The sequence below is a fragment of the Thunnus maccoyii genome, chromosome 11 (assembly GCF_910596095.1).
Source record: "Thunnus maccoyii chromosome 11, fThuMac1.1, whole genome shotgun sequence".
NCBI classification, from domain to species: domain Eukaryota; kingdom Metazoa; phylum Chordata; class Actinopteri; order Scombriformes; family Scombridae; genus Thunnus; species Thunnus maccoyii.
This window is the reverse complement of record NC_056543.1, coordinates 8,748,331-8,768,085: the sequence shown is the minus strand read 5'-3', so window position 1 is coordinate 8,768,085 and position 19,755 is coordinate 8,748,331. Positions and strand designations below refer to the sequence as shown.

The 19,755-nt window shown below is 42.3% G+C and overlaps 1 protein-coding gene across 5 annotated transcripts in view; it reads right to left on the bottom strand.

Moving 5' to 3' along the window:
• Positions 1-410: 410 nt before the first annotated feature.
• slc39a10 (solute carrier family 39 member 10) overlaps positions 411-19,755 on the bottom strand; it is a 35,185-nt gene continuing 15,840 nt past the window's right edge. For all 5 annotated transcript variants that reach the window (XM_042426376.1, XM_042426375.1, XM_042426377.1 and 2 more), the window contains 9 exons: positions 15,546-17,279; positions 14,652-14,823; positions 8,019-8,194; positions 6,625-6,789; positions 6,388-6,496; positions 5,980-6,288; positions 5,421-5,501; positions 3,201-3,391; positions 411-3,028 (listed from right to left, as the gene is read on the bottom strand). In XM_042426376.1, coding sequence (XP_042282310.1) covers positions 2,876-3,028; positions 3,201-3,391; positions 5,421-5,501; positions 5,980-6,288; positions 6,388-6,496; positions 6,625-6,789; positions 8,019-8,194; positions 14,652-14,823; positions 15,546-17,258 — 3,069 coding nt within the window. In that variant the 5' untranslated portion in view covers positions 17,259-17,279 and the 3' untranslated portion in view covers positions 411-2,875. The remainder of the gene's footprint in view (positions 3,029-3,200; positions 3,392-5,420; positions 5,502-5,979; positions 6,289-6,387; positions 6,497-6,624; positions 6,790-8,018; positions 8,195-14,651; positions 14,824-15,545; positions 17,280-19,755) is intronic.

Below are 19,755 nucleotides of genomic sequence, written 5' to 3'. Positions count from 1 at the left end.
ACTTTAGTTGTATGTCGGATGATAGTATCCCAACATATATGATAGATAGCCCAACATTACAGCAGCCACATTACTGGTCATTTATTTTACCATGTTATACCTCGCTATAGACCAGCTTGATTGCTGACTACAGAAATACATTCAGACCCTGCTGACAGCCTCCGTTATGTACAGCTACAGATCCATGACAGATCTTACAGTAACCCAGCTCCACCTTGTATGCATCGTTTACTCAGCCTTCACATTTGTTTAAGAAGCAACTTTGCTAAAGCTGCTGATCTGGGAAACAGGAGACGAGTGGTGCAGAGCAGAGAGAGTGTTACTGATAGATGCGTTATGCTGCTGTGGTTCTGCTGCCAAACATTTGTCTCTAACATTTTGCGAAAACCATCACAAATCAGGAGTCAGGGATCTTTTCAGCATTTATTTTCCTTTCATGATGGGGAGAATGCACAGACAGGCAAACAGCAAGGATGTTGCATTTTGCATTTTAGATCCAGATTACCAAACAAATATACATAAAACAAAGCAAAAAAAATGAGAACAATCATGGACCTTCATTTTACCGACAATTTTTGCGATGCAGTGAAGAAACATGTTATCTGGGGAGGTGTCATAAATGTCACAAAGTCTGGATGCAGTTTAGATTTAACTTGTACATGTTATCAAAATAGAAATTGACAGAAAAAATGTATGGTTATATTTTAAAGACAGCAAATGATGACAGAGAATGAAAATAAATCAAGGATTTTAAGTGTTTGCACTGCCGTTACAGACAGTACAAACGTGATGGACTCCTAAAATAAATCATGTATAAGAGAGATAACTGATGCAGCAGATAAGTTTTACTCCTGCACATCATCTGCATAATTTGAAACCTGCCTCATTTGCATTTAGCTAACAAAAAAAGTCTTGTAACACTAGTTACACTAGGCCCCAAAGAACATGATCTTCACAAACAGTTAATTTAAAAAGTAACAAAGGTTGTCAATATTTTAACTTTGCAGTACAAAGAATGAAAACAATTTTACACTCAACACAATGTCTGTACCATTTCACTCATGCTTCATGCATGATTTAGTCAGATCATTTACACGAGTTCAATGTGACTGACAATGATTTACAGCCAGTTAAGACATAGACAATGGATGTCACACAGTGACAGGATAAATGAAGTCACACACGTACCTGTGTGCTCTAGCAGCTGAAACTAGGCTAGCTAGCTTAGCATGTGAGCGGCAGAACAGCCAATGGAATGTCGGGGCAGGGGGAAGAGGCCATGTCAAGCACCAGCCACTGAAAATCCACACAGTTGGCTCAGTCAGCAAAGTGACTATAATGTACATTCCCCGGAAAAAAATATGAGTTTAACCCGAGTTTGATAACTTGAGTTAAACATCCATTACAAGTGCAAGGAATGCTGACACAGATTATCGTTCTGCTGTGATAAAAGAGAACTTCCTTTTGCTTGGTCTGTCTCCGATTGTCAGGATCAACAAGTTAACTGATTCTTCAATGGAAGTATCTCCAAAAACTATTTAGCAGGAACAAAAATTTGCTTTTAGCTGCTCAACTACTGACACCATAAAGATCTCATGTATTTACAGTACATAAGAAAATTTGAATTAGTGTGACTCAACCGTTTATTCTCCTATTGTAATTAAATGTTCACTGCCGGGTGGTCCAGCTGGACAAATCACCTTTTAGGAACTCAAAGAGACACACTAAACAAATCTAGTAAACTACAACACTTGATGAAGACAACAATAACTAGTTTTTTCTGAATTCACATTTTGAAGCTGCTGATTCATGTAGAGAAAGATAAAATGGAAAGGCCTAACAAGGATATGTGTCATTTGGCTACAGATTGTCAAACCTTTTTTAAAAAAAAAATTGGTCACTTGTGGCATCTAGATTCTTAACAAAAACACTGATTAGTCTTAAATGCTAATTTATCAAGGCTTTGGCAGCTGTGTTAGCTATCTCTATCAACTACAAAGGTTTAATAATCCCAAAGATCAAAATATAACTGAAGTAATGCAGCAAAAAAAACAAATAAATAAAAATAACACTGAGCCACTTAGACAATCTCCTACATACGGTCGGGGGAACACTTTTCTACTTTGACACTGCAGCTTAATAGCTGTTAACACATTTTGCAGGTGAGCTAAATAAAAAAAAAAGGTTTATTCCAGATGCAGTAGCTTGCTAAACTGAGCTCTCAGTCTCTTTTAGGACACTGTGACGGTATGCGGTGCGGCTGTGGTGTTGCTCCAGTGGCCAGGACATGGCACAGAGACACGAGATGTTTGATACACAGCATGATGACATCAAAAGTTGATGATGGATGGCGGGTGGAACACACCACAGATGTACTAGGCATGGATGATGGGACACAGCACAGGGTGGATAAGAGACGAGGAAGTAGGGGGGTACGACAACAACACACTAACAACAGGTGATGATGGATAGGCGAGGAGCTGCTGGGCCGTGACAGCTGCATCTCTGCAGGAATGCGTCCTGCGACACCTTACTATCTAGCAGCTCCTCTCAGATGGAGTTTACCGGTACAGAGCAGAGGAGGTGTTTTTCTGGTTGGAGTGTAGCCTCGCTCTTCTTTCATTCAGCTTCTCTGCTTTTGGCAGAGGAGAGTTGATGGAGGAGCAAAGTGTAAACATCACTAGCAAAGTCAGGAGATATGCATAAGCTAATGCTGCATGTTTGGAATGGAGGCACAGGCCATGAATGAGACTCACATTGCATGCAAGACTGGGCCGTTACATCGCAAACAAAGCATGTTAAGGCCAAGAAGAACATCATTGATACATCCAGCTCTACCCTCCCTCACCCCCTCGCGCCCCATCTACTCCTCCAGCTAAAAGCCAAAATCGAAAACGATGCGGTCTTCAAAGATGGCGATGAGCAGCATGATGCCGAACCCGGTCAGCATGCCCAAGTTCTGCAGGATAAAGTGTCCCAGCTGGCAGCGCTTGTGTTCCTCGCTGTCGCCGTGAAGCATCTCTGGCAGCTACGAAAGAGACACAAAGTAACCAGTTGGGATCAGAAACAGACTTCTGGAGATTAGCGTTGCAGATGAGAAGGCAGAAAGAAGAGTGAGAGAGGAGACGGTGAAAGTTAAGCTGATGTTGAAGCGGGACAATTATCACTCTGGGGCTGTCAAGTGCAGTGTGCCAGCTTACCATATCCACCAGGGCCACATAAAGGAACATGCCAGCTGTGATGGCAAAGATCCAGTTGGTGACATTGTGTGTGTACTGGCCCACAGCTGTGCCAATCAGCATGCCAACGTAGGCCATGAGGGCGGACAGCAGATTGTAGACAATGGCCTGCTTCACTGACATCCCCGCTTTCAGCAGCACAGCAAAGTCACCTGTCAGCCGGAGAGAGACACACACTCATTTAAGCATCATTAAAGCAATTCCAATCTTATTCCAACAGGCAGATCCCAGCTGGCAAAATCCACAATTTCTGTGTGCATATTGTTTTGTTTTTTTACTTTTTCACCCTTTTCTGACTCACGTGATGAGGTGAACTTGTTCAAAAGCAGACTCCACATCTGCCACCGCTATCTGTCTTCAAGTAGGTAAAAAAAAAAAAAAAAAACAGACCAGGAGCTGCTCTCTCTAAGAAATATGTCTTTAACTCCCTTCTGATACACTTATGATTACATATGCATGCCGTAGCCTCTCTACCCTCTTCAATCATTGCTGGGCCAAATGCGGGAAGAGGCCCAAGTCTCAGCGGAAACGCCCTGGATTTGGAGAGAGAGATGAATACTGAGAAGGGGGTGGCCTACATTTCCTCCACCGTGTAACAAGCGGCCTCTTTTCCTTGCTAATTACCACAATGAATATATTACCACTCTGCTCTCATCCATCAATCAAAGCCAGAGAAAGAAGAGAAGGGGAGGGGGGGGGGGGTTTCAAGAGAGGAGGAAGAGAGACAGTCAGCGTACACTTCAATGGCCTTTTTTTTCCACTTCACCTTACTCTGGCGTTTCATGCCTCCTTGGTTCCAAACCATCAGACACTCAGACACGCCTGCCACCACCTCATCTACCGCAATTAACACACCCCTCACTGCCAATTAGCTTCTCTCTGGGTGGTTAAAGAACCCTCATAATCATCATCTTTGCCATCCAGCTGCCAGCCGGGGACTGCTTTTGTGTTTAGGAGGAGCTGAGAGGTGCACTTGTCAAACTGCTGGGTTTGTCTGACAAGCGGCCCTACAGGGGTGAAGGCAGTGCTCCTGGAGAGCGGGCGCTGAATCAACAGGAAATGTGAAATTACACGGGGAGAAAAGAGACAGAGCTCACAAATCTTCACATGCAGGACTCGTGTTGCAGTTAACCATCTGGAAACGTGAGTAAAAATAGCAAAAAAAAAAAAAGTTGCATCAGAATCGAAGCTCTTTGCTGAAACATCACGAACGAAGGCAAAAAAAAAACTTCACATTTTCTGGCACGTCCGAACGGCTAAATCACGTCCCGAACTTTAAAGCTAGTTTTTTGCAGCGTTAACGTAAACCGCCTCCCTCCCATCCCCCCTCCCTCCCTCACAAAGATGCTTTTAACAGAAGCCTGTTTCCTGTTCTAAGCTCCAACACAACAACAACAACAACAACAACAACAGTAGGATAGGATGCTGCTGTTCAACACAAGGGCAGACAAATGTAGGCTATTATTCACCGGCTCACACTCTGCAGTAATTGACACTACTCTATTCATCAACCACACAAACGAGGCATGAAAACTGCTCCGCGACGAGACACATCATTAGTACTGATCTGGTGTGGATGGCCCCGTTGCTCTGTTTCACCCCGTTCTCGCCACCTTTTTCCTCTAGCTGTAAACAGGCGGAGGAGAGGACTCGCAACAAAAAACGTTCACCGTTGCTGAATCGAAAAGAGGGGGTCTTCCTCGGAGAAAACAGATCGAATGCAAATGAACGCACCGGCAGCTGTACTGTCTCGGAGTCTCACTGTATTGAACAATGAGTGCCAGGCGCAGTACATCATCTGCACTGACAGACACTTTGACAAGCCATTTCGCTGCTGTCAGACAAAAGCCATTAATCTGGAAAAAGTACATTTTTTTCTGGAGTAAAGAGAAGAAGGATGATTATTGACAGCAGTGGGTTTTTAACAGGTTTCGAGGCGCCGAGGGGTCATGAGACTCACTTGGATTTAAAGTTTCAGTTCAAATAAGAAAGTGCTGCTTTCCATGAGGCGGTGATTGAGACGCAGATTATCTCGATGTGAACTACAAGGAAAAGCCCTTCACAGAACAGCTTTGTTCTACTCGTTGAGTGAGTGAAGTGTGGTGCAAGTCACTGGTGCATAAGGAGTGAATTACTTGCTTTGTTTTTTATGCTTTTTCTTAATGAACTGCACTTACTTACCAAGTTCATGAGGTAATTCATGGCAGAAAACAGCCACTGATGTACTGATGCCTCCTGTGAGGTTTGCACTGAATGCGGCGCCTGTAGGGACAACAACAAAGTCAGGAAAGCCTAGAAACACAACTTTATGGTTAATGTTTTTGAAACATAATGTTTGCAGAGCCCACAGACTCTAATGTGGTAACCATAGTAACCATTAACCAATCATAACCTCCGAACTGAACGTATATTCTCCGAGGTCTCTGAGATGTTTCAGATGCTCTGCTAAGTTTTTTCACATCTGCTCCTTTTTTTTTTTTGCAGGCACACTGTGAAACATTGAAATATGCTGTTTTGACTTGTTTATATGAGCAATTTCTAATCATTTTAATTACTTTTTTTAAATACCTGTTTGAAAAAGGATTTGGGTATAAATTTGAGCACAATAAATAAATAAAATGCTGCTACCTCTTATGCCAAAATTTTAGTAAATTCTTTCAAATTCATATACATTCCAGTTGATGCAAAGCTGACCAGTAAATAAAGTTATCAGCCAAATAATATTGATTTTCATTTTTACCAATGGCCAGCCCATCACTGAAGTTATGCATGCCATCACCCATGATGACCATCCAGGCGATGCTGGCGATACCAGCGTCCTTCATCTCCTGGTCTGAGTGGCAGTTCCCGCCATGAGAGTGACCGTGCCCGTGACCGTGACCGTGCTGCTTGACCTTGCGTCCGTTCTCCTTGGTGGGCGACGGGTGGTCGTGTTGGGGGTTTGCGGTTGTCAGCGGGGTCTTGTTGGTGGGAGAGTCGCGTGTCTGAAGCTCTGAGAGCTGTGTGTCGTTGTGACCGTTGTCACAGGAGATGGCGGTGCTGTCAGGGTCTGGAGGAAAAGAGGAGATGTTACAGAGAGGCACGGAGGCCGAGGTTGACCAAGTGCTGTTAACTCGCTGTTAAAACCGCACGACTCAACTCTTCTTACCTTCACTGAGTGGCTTCAGGTGCAGCCACTCTGCATCTGAGCGACGATTCAACTTGTGATCTGACAACTTCCTGCCGATCTTGCCCTCCTCGCTCACCTTCTTCATGCCCTGTGAGCAGAAATGCAACTGTATGCTTTATCCTTTGACCTTTACAATCGTCAAGAACCAAACCGTAGCTGACACAACAAACTATTACGAGGACGTCATTGTTTATATGTAGGTTATGTTTATCTTACCCTTTGGTCTTTGTAGTGTTTAAACATGCCGATACAGTGCTCGATGATGAAGAGGAAGTAAATGCCGACCAGCGCTGTTAGGCCTTTCCACACTCCATCGAAAGCTGTTAGCAGATCGCCGTCATGGCTCGTCCCAACCTGGCTGTGGTCGTGCTGCCCTTGAGACTGTCGACAGGAGGAGGAACAGAAGTGAAGGGTGGGAGTGAGTGATTGAGGATCTCACATAGTTTATCAGGACTTGGATCAAACCCCTTATGCCTCTTATTGTTGGGAGACAGAATAGGTAAGTAGGTCAGCAGGTACTTTATTAATCCCCAGGGAGGAAATTTCTTTGTTACAGCAGCGATAGCAATACACAGGATAGAATAACACAACAGGAATAAAACTTTAAATAAGGGTGGGGATCAGAATGATAAAAATAAATATATAAGAATACTGAATAGCATGAGCAGAGGATATTCACTGAAATGTATTGTATGACTGACTGAGAAGAGATTAGCTAGATGAACTTGATATTTAAGAGGGACTTGGATAGAGACAGCAGAGGCTCATGCTAACCCCAAACTACCAGCTTCAACAGAACCAGCTAACAGCTGCACTTTGACATTAACATTAAAACTCTCTAAGCTACTTTGGGTGTAAATCAAATTTACTGGTGGAGGTGAAATATAGAAAGATTCCCTTGGCGGTTATTTAGTTTGGCAGGTTAAATTGTTTTGGGCGGATTGTGATAATTTTGGTTACTTTTTGTTCAATAGCACAAACAGCCTCTCATCTCATCAGAGTAGATTGTGATTGACGGTGCGCTGAGTTCAGTAGGCTCAGGTCGACTCGTAACTGATGACCGTTAAAACCAAATGTAATTTCAGTTTATTACAGCTAAGTTGGAACTTTTCTCCTTTTCCAATTATTATTCTGTCAGAGTTCTGTGATAAAAAACACTTGTAGCTAAACATCTGTTCACATGAGTAAAAACATTTAACGTTTAATGTGACTATAAAAGATTTTTAGTTTATTTTATGATTTCTATTATACATTTTTCATTGTGGTGTTTAGTTTTCCAAATTATACTGATAAAACAGAAGACCTTCTACATACAGCGTATAAAGAGTATGCATACATTCATATATTTGCTTTATATGCTTCGTATATGAAGCATTATGCCTGAATTAGTAACACTGTTGATTATTGTTCAACTTTGAAACATTATCTACATAGAAATAATTGAAACTTATGAAATTTTGGAGCACAAAATTTCATCCTGTTTTAATTCTCCAGTTCCAAGAAACCAATTTCATATTGTAACACAGAGGAGACCCATCTCAGCTGCACCGCGAAAGGTTTTTAACTCGGCTGAACACAAGTCATGTCGTGGCCATCTGTGTTGTACTCACATGAGGCAGCAGGTGAAGGAGAGCGTCGCCGCTGAGCGTGCCCACTGCCAAGGCCACCAGGAAGGTGAGCAGGAACTTGAAGCAGGATTGCTTGAGGATGGGCACGAGAACAACACCCAGCAGAGACAGCAGGCTGATGATGGTGATGGACACGAAGCCCCAGATCCAGACCCACGCTGGAGAGAGAAAAACAAGGACAGGAAAACAGACGAAAGATGAGTATTATTTACTTTAAGAGTGCTTGTTTGCTTCATCACGAGATGCAGAATAACTTTTCAGCTGTGAAGGTCAATGAGAAAAGAAAAACAAAACAATCCCTGTGTGTTTGTTTCAAATGCTGCCATGATTTTAGCCAGTAAACTCCATTCTTTGGACTGAACAGCCACAGTTTTATCATCACTCGGCTGCTTGCTGAAGGTATTATTCACATCCTGTTCAGATGTGGAGGAGACTATCTATCCTTCAAAGGGTTTTTCAATCCATGTGTCCTTGTGATGGCGCAGTGCCTAAAGCAAGAAACGTGAAGCGACATTTCAGCAGAATTCTACTCGCCTCATTTTTCGTTTAAGGCTGCAGACAGGAAGACAGGAAACGCAAGAGAGAAAGTCAGAAAAGGTACACCATCATTTAAACTGTCAGTTCACCTGTCAGCCCGTGACACGTTTCAAAACTGAGCAAAACCAAGTGAGAAAAAGTTTATGACTCTTTGGTCACAGAGGACAAGATGTTTAATGTAGTATGAAATTCAATGTCACGCCAAAGCTGGTGATGTGTTTGCCAAACCGATGCCGGGTCCTTCACTGCTGACATTCAGTTATAGGACATCTATTGACTAAAACACAATGTGCATGTGATGCACATCTTACAGCCTATTGACTTCAGGGAGCAACATTTGAGTGCGTCACAACAAACTCAACTAGTGCTGTTTGAATAAAGTACTGAGAGATACAGCAAATACTTTTTTTTAAAGCTTATGTAAACTAAAGGACCAAAGCTTGACACCAAGCCAGAGGGGTAAAATGACTAATAACAGTAAAATCACACTGGTGGCCACACTTCCTCTCCTCATCTAATCGGCCCCAGGTGGTGAATCTTGTGAGGAGATGATCTGAAACATGTCTTACGCCTGACAAAGTGGCCTTTAGAGAGACTGAATCAAGCTGTTACTGTCCCATTACCCAGCTGTAGGATTAAGAAACATTACAAAAAAAAAACGTCCCTCCCCAGGCAGCGGTCGCTCCACTCAGAAAACATGAGGCAGGAGCTCCTCCTCAGGGGAAATATTTTAACAGAAGAGGCCGGCCCCGATGCTTAAGTGCTGATTACACAGCCACTTGTCATTAGCTTTTGGGAAGCTTGCGATCCAGGCCCCGACTTTCATTACTGGTTAACACGTGTCCTCTAAAACCACGACGCAAATGGGAGGCATTTGGTGTTTTGATGATGGTGGTGGAGAGCACTGACTAACATGCTGATCCAAAAATCACGTCAGTCCATTCGTTCATTCAGGCTTTTCCTTTTATTTCGTCACCTGCCTGTGTCGCGTTTATTTGGTGGAGCATCTGGCGCTTTGAAAGATTCTTTTTGGAGGTCCGTGACAAACTTCTAGACTGTGTCTTCAGTGAAGTCAGAGCACAGGACACAACGCGCTCATTCAAAAAAGGACCCTGAACTATTTCTATTTCAATTTTAATGCACAATATTGTCAAGTTTAACACTGCTGCCAGCCATTATTTCCAACGGAGAGAGTCTGCTGTGCTCTCTCTGGCAGCTGCGATGAGCACTACACTGATTTTCCAGCAGCTTGTGCAGCCAAAGTTCAACTAAACTGACCCCAAATACGCTGACCTCTACAGCGCGTATCAAGTGGGATTCAAGGATTGACAGACGGCTGAAGTTATGACGGCGTTCATGTTTCTGTAAAGACAGATGGTGTAAAAGTTGATTTTAGGCATCTCTGAACTCCCTGAGTTGTATAACTCTACTCTTCCATCCTACCAGGACTCGAGTGAAAAAATAAATATCTGAAATATTAGAAAGGATGCAATGCTCTCTATGTAAATGCAGCACACAGTCGTGGTTGTGTTTCTGACCCTAAATTGTCTGAAAATCATGTCAGATGATGCAAAAAAAAATGTTATTCTGAAGTCTTCACAAAGCACTTAAACACAAAACTGAAAAAAAAAATCTGAGTTAGAAATATACCGGGATCGTTTATCTCAAGTCGAGTTGTTTTTTTTAGATTATATTTGTAGGACTGTCTGACGTTTAATCTTGTTTTGTGTGTATTTATTTTGTGCATTACAACAATAGTTTGTGAATGTTTTAATGCACCCTGCAGATTTGTTGCGAGTGGGAGGCAGAGTCGGAGTATTTATTCCTTCTACATAAAACCTCCTGATGGGCACTGGTGACTCCCAAGTGTGGATCCAGGATCTGTGTCTCCGCTACATCCACCGACATTCAAATCATTTCTTCTGAGTGACGATAATAGAGTAGTTGTATTTTAGAGATATTTTTTCTTTTTTTATGTTAAACCATCATTTGCTGATACATATGTGTAGCCTGTTTTTTTTTCCCATAAAAGTGAAGGAAAGCTCTCCACTTCACAGAGCCGAACACACCCATCCGTCTCCTCTAAAGCCGGGGCCGTTTATGGACTTCGTGTATTTTGAAGCGAGCCTCGTCGTTAGGAAGGACGGACTGGACAGGCTGAATTCATTTCCTCATCATAGTTGAAAATGTCTTTAATAACACTCACTTTCTCGTTTTATTGTCAGCACCGTTTTCAATGTGCCTTACAAAAGTAAAAGGCGCCACAGTCGACTGCTTTCTTATTTGTCGCATCAGGCGGAACACCGTGTAACCCTGAGAGGCAAATGTCTATCAGCCAGACAGTACATCACCGCAGGTCCTTCACACTCGCGCAGCTCATATACTTCTCTATCTCATTACCCCTATGCAATCGTGATTTTGTGTGTGTGTGTGTGTGTAGACGTGGAGGTGTAGAGGGGGGTCGCAGAGGGGTGATAGAAGGCGATCGTAAGGGAACAGTAGAGAGGAGAAAGAAACCCACTGGCCTGTGTCTTCTCTCCAATTACGCATCTCCTGTGAGCCATGGCTCAGAAAAAATGGCCCAAGGTGTTGCTTAGGCTCTCCTAATCTCCTAAATGCATGAAAAGAGAAGGGAGTGGGGGACCAGAGAGAAACCAACTACAAATTTTCTGAGCTCTCCCACAGATGCCGGCAGGAGGTAAATGAGAGGTAGCTCCGCGGCATGTGGTGATGCGTCTTGGTGCACCGTTGCAGAGAGTCTAGCCGCCTCTAGTTTCCCCACTAATGAGGAGCCATTCTTGCCCTTTTGACTTGTTCATGCTGTCTTCCTCGTTGTCATTACCATTTTTATGACTGTTTTCAGTGGCGGCGCGCTAGCTGCCCGAGGCACATGTGATACAGGTGTCTGCAGAGGGGAGTGTGTGTTTAATAATTAAAGATTTCAGAGGGCGCACAGCTAGGAACGTCCTCCAATCTCGTGGTTGAACTTGCCTGCAGGTTTGACAGTGATACACCGTCTTAAGTGCAAAACTGTAACACTTCTGCAGCAAAAATTGTTGGGGTTTTTTATCATATAAAACAAGTCTTTCTAGCTCTAATAAAAATTAATTCTAGTTGAGACATTTTATAAGCCCGTACACTCTCTGTTATCCATTGTTTATAATAATACCTCCCCAACTTCTTACCTAATTTGCACAACACAAATGCAAAGTAAAATCCAATAACGCTGCAGTTACAATGTCTATTCCTAGACATCTATATGCTCGACCCACTAATATACACATAAAAGGCCCCAAAAACATTTGCAGCCTTTTCTACATTTTGTTGTTTTTGTGTGCAGAAACTGTGAATACTGGTCCTGCTTTGATTTGTTGCAAGCTTTTATGGCTTTATGAGTTTTATGAGTTTTATTTCACGACCTGTAACTCATTAACTTTAAACACTATGATTTTATAATTTGCATTCTCATAAACCGAAAAACACTGAAGTCCCAGAGCAGGGCTTAACACTGACCTTCATTCTTTATAGCTTTATAGCCTCTGGGTTTGTGTTTTTTTTTTTTAAGCACTATAAATGTAACATACATGAGATGGGGTCACAAAAAGGCAAAAAAAAGTCATTTTTGCAATTTCAAAAGGGTCAGCGGACCAGGAACACTGCTGCCATGACAACTGGATTTCTTTTATAATAATAGCAGAGCACATATTGTCATGGACACGACGTACCCGACACAAATCATCAGATAGGTGTGCAGGGACTGATCCTCATCCAGAGCGTCTGTTACATGAAGTACTGAGGAAAAGGTGAACATGCCACCTATTCATTCAAACATTAACTTTCCCTTGTAAATGTACCAAACAACGCACAAAGTGGGGCAGAGGCAAGTTGACTGTTGATGTTTGCACATTGTATCCAGTTCTCTTAATAAACTCACTGTCTATCAACTCCTCCTGATGGCCATTAAGCTTTGCATATGCTCACTGAGGCTTGTGACAGACTGTAAGAATTAATTAGTAAATGATTATGCTAAATACTGGCTGGATCCACAAACTCATCTAAAAATCATCTACTCATTATTTGGCTGATACAACAGCTAGCACTTCCTGAAGTTTGGAGGCTGTAGAGGTTTTAACTGTTAAAGAGGTCGTTTACAGTCCTGGCCCTCTCAACCGAGAGTCATTCTAGTTATTTTTATATTAGCCATGCACACCTACAGCTGCAGATGAGATTCAGCATGAATGCTTTTAACTACAGTTCACCTGAGTTACAGATGTGGGCTCTGCTCCTGCAGAGCTGCAAAGTGGCCACAGTAGAGGACTGCGTACATTTAGCAGTTTCCAGAAGCGTCCAACTATGAACACAAAGTACGACTTTCTGAAAAATTGCACGTGGGTTCTGAGAAACTTTTCTCAAGATAAATAAAGGTGAAAAAAATTGTACTGAGATAACGTGGTTGCACACTTAGCAAAGTCTTATCAAGATCAAAGGGCACGCTCAGCAACAAACAGGAAAAACACCTTTCTCATTTAGAGACTGTGCAGTAGTCTTTGTCAATGAGAGCTAATATTTGAATGGAAAAGTTAAGAGGTCTGCTGTCTCACATTCAGAGCTGTCAGACATTATGTTTTCTTCATCTGTAAATAAAAGTTAATTAAGTCTCGGCAGGGTGGAAATACAAGAAGCCTGAGATTAGTCTGCAACCGTCTATTGGAGTTTCAGATGCACAATCAAATTACTTAAAAGGAACTGGGCCTGATTTTCAATATCCTGTTTTTTAAAACTAATGTCAGCGTTCAAATTATGCTCTGGGGAGTGTTTACTGTTGCTCAGGATAGCAGAAAATGAGAAAAAAGAAGTCATCCTCGCCCACTGCCCTATTGATGTACTGAAAATGAGAAAAGATTCAGCAAACAATAGTGGGAAAACCTTGGGGACTATGGTTACATTTCCTGGTTCACTTCAGTATTTATCAGGAGAAAATATGTCTTGATTAGGTCAAATAAACATCCTATTATTCAGGTTTCTGCCACCAGAGAGAGGAGCTCCAGGTTTCTGTGGTTTCCCGCTAATGAAGATGAAGGTTTCCTCTGGCCGACGGCACCAGATAAAGACGATAACTTACAGTTGACTTTTTTGTACTTTGAGACCAAATTCTTATCACTATACATGTTGCCCTAACACTAGTTTTACTGTTAGTTCATCCATTATTTCAGTGTTTTAATAATATCCATCTATAATAATATCTCAATGTTTTATTTCTTTCTTCCACCTTCTGTCTTCATTTTATATTCAACTTTTTATGTACCCAGTGGTAGTAGGGTTTCTATCTTTGGCTTGATCTGCTGCTCTTTTTATTTTCTTATATAGCTTTATTTAAATACTCTATTTTTCTTCAATATTTTTGATATTATATATTTTTTTCTTTATTGCCTTTTATGTCCTTGACTATTGATTGTTGCTGCTCATCGACATCAGTATATTCTTGTGACCTGTGTGTTTTACGCCAAATTTCCTTTGGGATACTAATAAAAATTGAAGTAGGAAATCCGTGCGTGAAAATCTTAAATCTCCTGCGGATCATGGTTGTTCATCAGTGACAGGGTTTTCTCTGCCAGTCTAAACCTATGACAGCCCAGCTATGCGTTTCCTCTACAGTGAAAAAGCGGAGCGGACGAGGTGCTGCTCAGGTGACCCGAGAGAACATTTGTCGTCAACACGCTGTCAATGCAAAAATCAAACCTTCTTTTGTCAGTTTTATACAGTACACTGGTTAGGTCAAGAGCTTACTGCACAGGGAAAACCTCAAACCCCTGACATGTATAATGAGGATAAGCATTGACTTTTCCTTCCCTTCATAATCTCACTGTAAAACAGAGGGATGAGAATACCCCAAACGACAACCTAAGAGCTTTTTTTTATCTGTCTCTTGGCTGTAGCCGTATTCTAATGTGTAAACCCCGAGTGAGTTCTGAAGGGCTTTTAGCACCGTTGAGGTTGACACCTTCTGAAATTATTGTTGTGGTGTTGTTGTCTCTTTTAGTCGAAATGGATCGGATCAATAAGATACTTGGCTCTTACCGGAATTGACGGGCTCCAAGGCTTCCTGCTCTACGTTCCTCTGATGGCGGATGCAGACGCGAGTATCAATCTGGTAGAGCAGAGCCGGACACAGATAGGTGAACTGGCTGGGGGAGATGAGCGATTCGGGACTCAGGCCGTAGTAGTTGAGGAGCTGAGTCAGGTTCAAACACTGAGAGGAGAGGGAGACAGTACAGTTTGAGGGAAAGAAACTACTGACTGTGTAATACATGAAGTAATAAAACAAAATTGCTACTTGGTGTTTCATGCTAAATTTATCTTTTGAACAACAAATGTTCAATCCCTCTAAACTTGAAAAGTGGCTGTAAAAGCAAAGATTCCTTAGGTCTAAGTTTCAGTGGTCAATTTTATTTTCCCCCATGAAAACCTAGACAGACATACAGTATTCCACACAGCAGATTTATTACAGTCATGTTTCAAACCTACATAGGGTAAATGCTTCATTTGATCATTTTAAATGTTTAAGGATTTTCTAGATACAAAGCCAAAGATGTTTTTGTTTAAAAAAAACAACAAAATAATTTTAAGGGATGTGTCATAAGTGATCAAAAATACTCAGAGTCTAAATTCTCAGATGTTCCTGAAACCCAATTGATTAAAAAGAACTTAAGAACAGACTAGTAGTAACAAGAAGGACTCTGTATTTCAATCCCCGAATTCTTTGTACAGTGAAACAAACTTCTTAAACAAAAACTGGTCAGAGTAAACGGAAAAAAGTTAGCATGAAAGAAAGAAAATCAAATACTGAAGTATGAAATCTGACTAAGCTACGGAACTAACTTTAGTCTTTGTATTACTGCTAAGGTCATAAACAGGACACCAAAACAGAGAACGGGGACATTTCTATGAATCTGTTTATAACTGAAGTCCTACCTCCTCGTGCTGATGGGACAATCCCCCTGAATGACCAGACAAGTAGAGAGCTGGTGGGGTCGGGGTAACAGGCTCCACTGGTGCTTCTCTCTTATCTTTGTGAGAATGGCTTTGACCGTTTCCGTGACCATTTGTTTTGTTTCTTCCCCGCTGTCTTTTGCCCCCCCCTGGGTTTCTTGTCCTCTTGGTCCGGCTTTCTGTCGGGGCAGGAGAAGACTGCGTCTCCTGAGGGACCTGGGACGGCTCCAGCTGGGCGGAGGGCGGCTGTTGCTGGTTGATGGGGGGAGCGTCTGTGCTGATCTGCGTTTGATTGACACGATCGTTTTCATGATCACTGTGGTCGTGATCACTGTGGTTGTGGTCACTGTGGTCGTGATCACTGTGGTTGTGGTTGCTATGGTCGTGGTCACTGTGGTCGTGATCACTGTGGTCGTGGTCACTATGGTCGTGGTCACTATGGTCGTGGTCACTGTGGTCGTGATCACTGTGGTCGTGGTCACTGTGGTCGTGGTCACTATGGTCGTGGTCACTGTGGTCGTGATCGTGATCACTGTGGTCGTGATCACTGTGATCGTGATCACTGTGATCGTGATCACTGTGGTCATGATCACTATGGCCGTGGTCACTGTGGTCGTGATCACTGTGGTCGTGATCACTATGGTCGTGATCACTATGGTCGTGGTCACTGTGGTCGTGATCACTATGGTCGTGATCACTGTGATCGTGATCACTGTGATCGTGATCACTGTGGTCGTGATCACTGTGGCCGTGGTCACTGTGGTCGTGATCACTGTGGTCATGATCACTATGGCCATGGTCACTATGGTCGTGATCACTATGGTCATGGTCGTGATCACTATGGCCATGGTCACTGTGGTCGTGATCACTATGGTCATGTTCGTGGTCACTGTGGTCATGATCACTATGACCGTGGTCACTGTGGTCGTGATCACTATGGTCGTGATCACTGTGGCCGTGGTCACTGTGGTCGTGATCACTATGGTCGTGTTCGTGATCACTGTGGTCGTGATCACTGTGGCCGTGGTCACTGTGAGGTTGAGAAGACAGGTCCTTGTGGATAGCTTGCACCTGGACCTGCTCACGTTTGTGCTCATCTTTGTCATGTGTGTGATCATGACCATGTGTGTCCTGCACATGTCCATCTGCATGTTTACGGCCACTGTCTTCCATCTTGGTGTGATCATGATTATGTCCACGCGAGCTGGCCTTGTGGTGTTTATGACCACGCCCGTGGCTGTGACCCTCACCATGGTCTTCATTGGTGGATGAATGTGAGTGAAGCCCCTCCTGCACATCCAGGAGGTCAAGGTGGGCTACATGGTCATGGCCCAGATCTTCATGTTCCACATCCACTACTTTGACTTCACCCAGACCCAAGCTAAACAGCAGACTCTGAAATCCCTGGAAATCCAGCCGGTCCTTCTGGCCGTAACGCCTGAACAGCTGCTGGATGTAGAAGCGTTGCTCCTCCTCTAGAGCGTCCCCTTCGGGACTCTTGGACTCAGGGGACAGAGTGGCTCCTCTCATGTACGGAGCCTCAGAAATCTGGAGGTCACTGTGGGCGTTTTTATGGTCGGCATGGTGATGTTCATTGTGTGGATGGTGCCCTTCTCCGTGGCAGTGGTTGCACTGGTGGAAGAGGAAGGTGAGCACACACAGGAAACAGAACTTGGTGTGCACGTGGACTCGCATTGTCCTCTAACTTCTGGTCCCCTGCCAAAACAGAAAAGTAATTATGAATCCAAAATGATTTTTTTAATTGTTTCCAGGGTCAGAATTTGTTTTGTTTTGTTTTGACAAAGTGATAATTAAATGTGGAGAAATTTGTTTCCGTGGTAATGAACAAAGATTCTCTATTCAACTAGACATCAGTTGTTATTCTTACATTATTATAACAAACTTATTCTGTTGTATTAAAATTTGTCAGTCAGAAATAAACAATTATAAAATAGATGAAGCAACCAAGTAAACTGTTTTGACAGATTTGTTTTTACTGCCAAGTTTATGTTCCTGACTAGTGTTACACAGACGCAGATTGCTTTGTTGACCTCAGATTCAAAATGCACGAATTTTGAAATCTCAAGTGTTTTGCACATCAGAGTTTTGTACGTGGCATTAGTGATGCAGTCAGGAAGGCAGGAAACTCATAAAGCTCAATAAGGAGTTCAAAGTTATTTTCTAGCAGCTACAACTTGCTCCACATCTTATCATCCAGTTTTGAAACCACGAAGGCAAAAATGGCGCCCGAGAAGCAACATAAATGGATGTATGCTACCGTTAGAAGGCTGATTTAATTCGGTAAAAGTCCACATTACCAGAATATTGAAAGTTGAGTGGGGCTACACTGTTCATCACAATATTCATATTGATATATCATGCAATGGCAAATGTGTGCAAAAATCACCAACAATAATCATATTAATGTGCCTGTTTATGCATTACATCAGCAAAAACTCTTCATGTGTCAAACAAAAACTTAAAATAAGTTTAGTTTTTAATTACTTGGACAGCAGAATTTTTGCAACCTCATAACACAGTGTTCAAATCATCACAATGAGATTGCACTTAAATTTAAGGAACTACAATGCTGAATAATGGATCAAAGTAGAAAGGACACAGTTGTTGGATGTAACAGTATATCCTCACATGATCACTTCTAAAATTAGTCCTAGTTATGAGGAATACATAATGTTTTGCTGTATGGAGTCCAAAACTCAAAATTATCATGGGTAAAAGAACAGAGGTAAAGTAGCTTTTATGTGGACGCATAGGTGGGAGCACTGTGTAAACAAATGTTATGAACACGAACCACTGGTATCTTATTGGCTCTAAAAAGCCTCATCAGAGCGACAGGGTCAGCGGTAGTTCACATATAATTATAAAGAAACACAGAGAGAATTGGGATAATAAGCCTGCACATCGCACATAAATACAACGTTCAAACTGCATAAACTGCTACCTTAAGCTTAGAATAACAGATCTAATAACTGAGAAAGGGGGGGGGGGGCTTACTGGAGCACAATAAACTCTCTTCAGAGAAAACAAATTGCTTGCCCCCCCCCCCACCCTCACCCCTCCCACCTCACCCCTCCACCCCACAACTCCAAAAAGCCTGAAGCAGCAATATCATTCCAGTCAAATGATCCTCACAAGATCTGTTGTGAAACCTGTGGGTGGTTGATGCATAAGGGGAGGGGGCGGAGAGGAGTAAAGAGAGGTTAGATGAGGAATACTGCAGGGTGATGGTAAGATGGCACACAGCAGAGACCAGACACACACATGTGAACAGGCCTTTGGCAGTCAGCTTGTTAGCAAAGTTTCTACTAGATTTACAGCATGTACGTCACGAGGGATATAGATCTGTGTTGTGCGGACCGCAGATACTGGGCTGAAGGTTAAAGACAAAGAGGGAGATAGATCCCCCTCGCAGTTGTTAAAGGCGAGTATCAACAAACTACACGTACTGTAGGTTTGTGGAAGCAGCAACAGCACAAAAGAGCACATTATAGGTGCATTGATTTCTTTCTGGAAACCCAAAAGAAGCAATCATTTGTACGACAAAACTCAAGAGGATCTCAAACTTACTCAAACAAGATTACTCAGATGTTATCACACAACAGACCACACTGGTGATAAACTTACAATGAGCTGTTCTCACTCTATTTACAGTTCAGCAGAAAACACTTCCATCTAATATCTACCAAACCAAAACATTTCAGTCCCTGACACACATATCAATCCTGCTTAAATATTTGACAGAGAAACTTCTGTGATTCAGTTTGCTAAAACAAAGCCATTGTTTATTCTTCAAAGCCTTGACAAAGCCTTGATCATTGTGCAGACGACATCAACTTAGCTTATCAGCTAATGACTATTAGCTCGTTATGGACTTCCTCCTCCATATCCAAGATCAAGAGCTTGTGTAAGTGTGTGTTTATTATCAACACTTTAAAGTCATAGGTTAAGTACAAAAAGTAAAAAATGCAGATTATTTAAAAAAATTTTTTTTTTTTTTTTTTAGAAATTACACATTTTTTGTGGGAAAAAAACAGCCACAAACAACTTCTTGACTTTGATAACGACTCATCCAGATTATAAACCACGAACCTCATGTAGCCTTAAACAGTAGCAAACGTTTCACATTTGAAACTGCATAAAGAAACTGAAAGCCAGGCTACTTACCGCTGCA